A 6,386-nucleotide genomic window follows, 5' to 3' on the forward strand; every position below is an offset into this window, starting at 1 on the left:
TATCCACAACACCTGTGTCAACAAAGGCTGCCTGGCAACTCCTTCAGATATTATGATCCACAGCTGTGGAGGCTCTTGGAAAATTGACCTGTTCCTTAACACTCATTAGATTGAATCTAATAAAATAAAATAGCAGTAAATTTAAAAATAGCAGTTGAGTTTGGCTTAAGCTAAACACTGTCCCACCTATGATATAAGGGAGTTTTATTTAGATAGTGGCTTGTCTGAATAAAAAAGAGTTAAGTTTTTTTGTGAGTTGAAAAAAGTTAGTTGAGTCAACAATACATTACAGGACTTGTCTCTCCCAGCAGCAATAACAAGAACAAAATTCAATCTTAAAAATTATTTTCCCCAGTTACATATTATTTTTTTTTGGTTCTACATGTATATTCATTTTTTAAAAATATATATTTCCTCATAAATCATGTTAGGAGAAAAAAAAACAGAACAAAAGGGGAAAAAACACAAGAGAAAAATAAAACAGAAGAAAAAGTGGCCCAAAAGTAATTATATTTTGTGTTGATTTACATCCAGCCTCCACATTTCTCTCTCTATATTTGGATGGCATATTCCATCCAAAGTTTATTGAGGTTATCTTGGATAACTGAACCGCTGAGAAGAAACAAGTCCATCACAGTTGATCATTGTACAATCTTGCTGTTGCTATGTACAATGGTTTACTTTTTCTGCTTATTTTGCTCAGCATTAGTTCATGTAAATCCTTCCAGGCCTTTCTAAAATTAGCCTATTCATCATATTTTATAGAAAAATAACATTCTATTACTATTATATACTATAACATATTCAGCCATTCCCTAATTGATGGGCATCTACTAATTTTCCAATTATTTAAACCAGAAAAAGACCTGCTACAGACATTTTTGCCAATGTAGGTCCTTTCCCCTCTTTTCTGATTTCTTTGGGATACAAACCCAGCAGGGGCACTGCTGGATCAGAGGCTTTTAGTTCCTTTGGGTATAGTTCCAAACTGCTCTTCACAATGGTTGGATCAGTTCCCAACTCCACCAATGTGTTAGCGTCCCAGTTTTCCCTCATCCCTTCCAACATTTATCATTATATTTTCCTGCCATCTTAGTCAATCTGAGAGATTGAGATGGTACCGTTTTAGTTGTGCATGTTTCTAATCAATAGTGATTTAGATAATTTTTTCATATGACTATAGATGACTTTAATTTCTTCATTTGAAAATTGTCTTTTTATATCCATTGATCATTTATCAATTGGGGAATGACTTGTATTCTTATAAATTTGATTCAATTGTTTGTTTATATATATATATATATATATTAGAAATGCATTCTTTACAAAATTCAATATCAAGTTGCATTAAGAGATTCATAGGTAACAGGAATTAGAAAATTGTGCACTGACTAGGCCAGAATGCAAGACAATATCTGGAATATATTTGGGGGTACATTTTTAAAAGGGCAATAGTGAGGTATGGAACATACAGAGGGCATTGTGGCTTGAAGAAATTCTGAAAGACAAAAATGTTTTTCAAAAGTAATGATTATTTACAGCATGGATTTCTTCTGTATAGCCTGGTTCAGTTATTTTTTCTGGCTTCATCTTCTTAAATGTCATTTTTACTTTTTTATAGTACAAGGGATATTTCTGTAGCACATAAGATACTGACATTGACAATGTGAAATGCATTCCATTTTGCACATATTTGTTTCCTTCAAGTTAAAAAAATAAACTAAGTACCATTTAGAGGGTACCAGAGAGATGCATGATAGATGTGAGCAAGATGTATCATGTTACAAATAGCTGATTATTATTAATGGGGACATTCACATTAATGAGATCTAAGATCCATTTGAGTATTTTGGTGTGTGTTTTTGTTTTCCTTCTCTCATTTCTGTGTCTGGAAATGCATTTAGAATGAACTGCCCTAATTGATTCTTGGACCAATATTTCTGAAGGCTCCCTCATTTTCCCCTCCACTGCTTTCTAATGTTTTGTGCTATAAGTGTACTTATAATTTTGGATGTTTACACCATTTCAAAATCTCAGACTAGAGCTGGAAAGAACCTTGATAATTATATGATATAATGTTCTTCATGATCTCCCTTTATGATGTTCTGAAAATGAATTCATCTGTTAAATCCATTTTTCTATTTTCCCATTGAGATTAGATACTTCATAGGATCACAGATTTAGAATTAGAAAGGGCTTTAAAGATCAAAGGTCATTTATTTCAGTCTTATCATGCTTAAGGTTATACAGGTAAATGGCAGAGCAGAACATTTGAACCTCACTACTCTTAATTCCAGATCTGATACTCTCACTAATATGTTCAACTTTTCCTGGGCTCTTTTAGCTCCCTCACTGGTCAAACCAGTATAAATTAATTAGGTGCATATTCACTTCATTGACATTTGTACAAAATCTCTTATATCCATCTCCTTGGCTGTAGTGTCCCTTAAGGCTACTCTATCTGCCCACCTGTCAGTGGTCACCACTAGGCCAGCTCACCTGCCTTCAGGCTCCAACCCTGATCACACAGAGAGAGAACCACCAGGACGTGCAACCATTCTGTCTTTATTCAATCATCTTCAGAGTTGGGGGTAGCAGATGCAAGAGCACAAGGGCACCAGAACGGCAAAAGCACAAGAAAGCAAACTCTGCTCAGGGCTGTGTATTTATGCTGCCTCTCCTCTGGGATTACCTGTGCCCAGCCCACTCAGCACTGCGTAGGCGAAGCCCTAGAAGGGAGGCTTCTGGAGTTAGTGCTGCATCCCAGGAGATCTAGCAAGAGGACACGCCCCCTCGCCATTTCAAAAAACCTATAGCAGTTCCTTAACTCCTGCCAGATGCAATCTCCTGCCTCAGAGGCCAAGCCCCCTTTTACTTCCTGGGCCTGTCCTACCAGCTGAGGAGGAGAACAGGCTCCGTAACACATCTCAAAAAGAGAGCAATGCTTCATTGCCCCTAATATTTGGCACTCAAAGCCCCTATCTGAGCTCAGGTATTTATCTTTCACATAGACCACTGACACAATCTCCAAATGACTCTCACTGCCTTCAACCCACAGAGCTGCAATTTGGATATATCAATTAAGATATTTCTAAAGCTCAGGTCTGACCATATAACTTCCTTCCCCAAGAACCTATAATGTCTCCTAGTTATTTCTAGGGTTAAATACTAACTCTGTTTGACATTTGAATGTACAATCTGACCTAGGGGGATTAAGTGAATTATCCAAATCATATAGGAATCAGAGGTGAGATTTCAACTCAGTTTCTTATGACTCCAGAACTTTTTAAAATCAGCATAGGAGTAATAGCAAATAAAATATGAAGTATGATTTGGTACTGGAAAATCTTTCTTACTTTTTATTCTGTTTCTGTATGTGGATGTTTCTTGATTTCTATTTATTATTTATTCATTCCCAGTCACTTTTCTCAATGAAAATATTTCCTATTTAATTCTCTAAGGAGATATCAAATTGTCAAAGAAATTTATTTTGAATTGGTCATTTTTTTACCTTTCTCAGTATAACTAACTGAAAATATTGAGCTAACTTCTTTAAAATGCTGGTAAATGTCACATCTAGCCTGTAACTTCTATCAACTTTTTGCTAGAAATGAATTCTTGTGACTAAGATCAATTTGAAAAATGAAAGCTTCTGATAGAAATATTATGTCTTAAATATGGTGCTAATGGTAGGCCCAACCATATAAAAAATCACTTGTTTGTTTGTGTATGTGTGTGTGTGTGTGTGTGTGTGTGTGTGTGTGAAAGAGAGAAAGAGAGAGAGAAAGAGAGAGAGAGAGAGAGAGAGAGAGAGAGAGAGAGAGAGAGAGAGAGAGAGAGATTCAAAGACAAATAGACATTGAGTTTGAGTGTGGAATTAGAATTAAGCTATTTTTGAAAACACAAATGATTTCCAATCAGTCATCTATGCTATGAGCTGAGTTCACTTCCCTATATAAATTGACTTTACTTCATGGAGGCATTAAATGCTCAATGTCCTGTGAAGTTTTTCAAATATAAATGTGAATGTTTATATGTCTGGTGATCTCAGCCTCAAATACAATAATGGTATACACTATGTTTTAGAGGATATGTCACTTTGTTGAATGCTAACAAAATGCAATAGTATTTGTTTTTGTTTTTAAACTGGTATCCCCATAGCTGCTTATTATTTTGTAAACATTACTTCATATACATATCCATCAGTCTAGTTTCAACATTTCTTATTATTAGATTAAAACTGAAAATAATCATTATTCTGGGTGTGGCCTGTTCCATTCAGATATTTGTGTTTTTTATGGAAGTTAGCATCACCACACTTAATTAGTTTATTATTTGGAGACCAATAAAATCCCATCATCTCTTTTGAGGAATTTGGTGAAGGTCGGCCATATAGCTGTTGAGTGTAGCCTTAATTTTGAGCACTTAAGATAACTATTATCTTTTTATCCTTCTCTCTGTCCCCAAAATGAAAGGAAATAAAAATAATCTTTACTTTATTGACCCTGATTCTGTCTCTGAAAAAAAATGAAGTTGTTCTATATGCGTCCTAGATGAATTGATTCAAATTAGATCCTAAGGTGATCTGTGTCCTGTCTGATGATAGAATCTTTTTTTCATGTGTCTTTTTTTACCTTGGAGAGAAAATGAACTATTACAGCTGAAAAGGAGACTCAGCAGAATGCAGAGCTTCCAACTGGTTCTACTTACCACCTAGAATGCTTCTAGGGATTTTTATGGTAACATTAAGCTAGTATATGCTTAGTAAAGGTATATTTGCTATAGTATTATTTTTGAAGAGTATCAGGAGGCTTTCTGTACTACAAAATCATATAATTTATCCCAATTTCAAACATAAGTGACTTCAAAATTATCCTTGGCTTTTGGATTATCTGCACCACTGCCTCTCTCTGTGAGTGCAACTAATTGAGAATTAACTCTACAGAAATAATTGGATACAGAATTATGATTCTCTATCTGTTATACCTTATAAATTGAAAAGAAAAAAGCACTTCCCAAGTGCAAAAAGAAGTGTATCCATATGATTAGAAAAACTAAGTATAGAATGTAGCTGAATGTTCACTTTTGTTTTTGCAGATTTCTGAACAAATCTAATATTATTAAATAATATCTGTGTTAGATATTTTATATGCATTAAATTAGATTTTGGTTGTATTTTTCTAATAATCTCACATGATCTTAAATATGGAAATTATTATCTTAGACCTGAAAATGTAATTGGAGGTTGGCTGGTTACTAAAGCTATTATTTTAGCTTTTATGGTCTCAGCATATCCTTTGTCTGTTCCTTTGGTTTGGGATGAGGTGATGGAGCTTGATTTGAAGGCTTGATGATTTGTATTTATACAAAACAAATATACATACGATCAAGGAAAAAAGTGAAATACAGAAAGAAGGTGGGAAAGAGACACAGAGAGTGAGAGAGAGAGAGAGAGAGAGAGAGAGAGAGAGAGAGAGAGAGAGAGAGACAGGGAGAGAGAGAGATAGACAGAGACAGACAGAAAGTGAGAAAGACAGAGAGAGAGATGGGAGAGAGAGGAGTCAGAGACAGAGACGGAGAGACAGAGAGACAGACAGAGAGAAAGTGAGAGAGACACAGAGACAGAGAGACAGAAACAGAGAGAAGAGAGAGAGAGAGAGAGAGAGAGAGAGAGAGAGAGAGAGAAAGGAGAAGTAGTAGAAAGAGGAGGAGGAGAAAGAGGAAGAGGAGGAAGAAGAGGAGGAGGAGGAGGAGGAGTAAGGCAAGAGTGAGGGAGTGATGAGAGATTTTGAAAATCTTGAGAGTAAGAAAAATATTTAGCAACTTTTTCAAGAGCTTGAACTGTCCATAGGCTTTTCCCTTCAGTTCCTTTTTTTTTTTTTTCCAGAAGGGGAATTGTTTTATAACATTTTGTCCTAGCATTCCGAGTCAGATATGAATCAGGTCAAGCTCAAAAGTGTGGTGTTTTTCTTCTTTAATATATAATATAATATGGTTCTCTCTGAGAACACGTTTCTTGGGGAGGTTTTCTGGAGGCAGCCTTAGTTTCAGTTAAAAGTAATAATTACCCCAAACACAGCCAGGTGATAAAAGTTCAAACCTTTAATTGTGTCCTTCAATATAGCCCAGTTAGTCTTTCTTAGAGGCCTATCTTTCTGCTTGGTTCCAAGAGCTCTTGCAGTTGTCCTTTGCCTCTGCTTTCTTCAGCCTCCAGCCAGCACAAAGGTGGAAGATGGAATGAATCTCTCTTGCCTCCGAGAGAGGGCTTCTCTCTGAATTCACTTGATGCTCCCCTCTCAATCTTTTCAGCTGAACTACGACTGAACCTCTGTCTGCTTCTTATATATGATCTCCTCTGAGAGAGTGGGATTATGGCTTTCCTCCCA

General features: G+C 35.8%; 1 protein-coding gene across 1 annotated transcript in view; it reads right to left on the reverse strand.

Annotated features, from left to right (window-relative positions):
• Nucleotides 1-2,688: 2,688 nt before the first annotated feature.
• Nucleotides 2,689-6,386, reverse strand: part of LOC127541406 (probable E3 ubiquitin-protein ligase TRIML1) — a 19,812-nt gene continuing 16,114 nt past the window's right edge. Inside the window, exons 6-7 of the mRNA XM_051966688.1 lie at nucleotides 2,876-3,060; nucleotides 2,689-2,772 (exon numbers count right to left, since the gene is read on the reverse strand). Coding sequence (XP_051822648.1) covers nucleotides 2,689-2,772; nucleotides 2,876-3,060 — 269 coding nt within the window. The remainder of the gene's footprint in view (nucleotides 2,773-2,875; nucleotides 3,061-6,386) is intronic.

The sequence above is a fragment of the Antechinus flavipes genome, chromosome 6 (assembly GCF_016432865.1).
Source record: "Antechinus flavipes isolate AdamAnt ecotype Samford, QLD, Australia chromosome 6, AdamAnt_v2, whole genome shotgun sequence".
Lineage (NCBI taxonomy): Eukaryota > Metazoa > Chordata > Mammalia > Dasyuromorphia > Dasyuridae > Antechinus > Antechinus flavipes.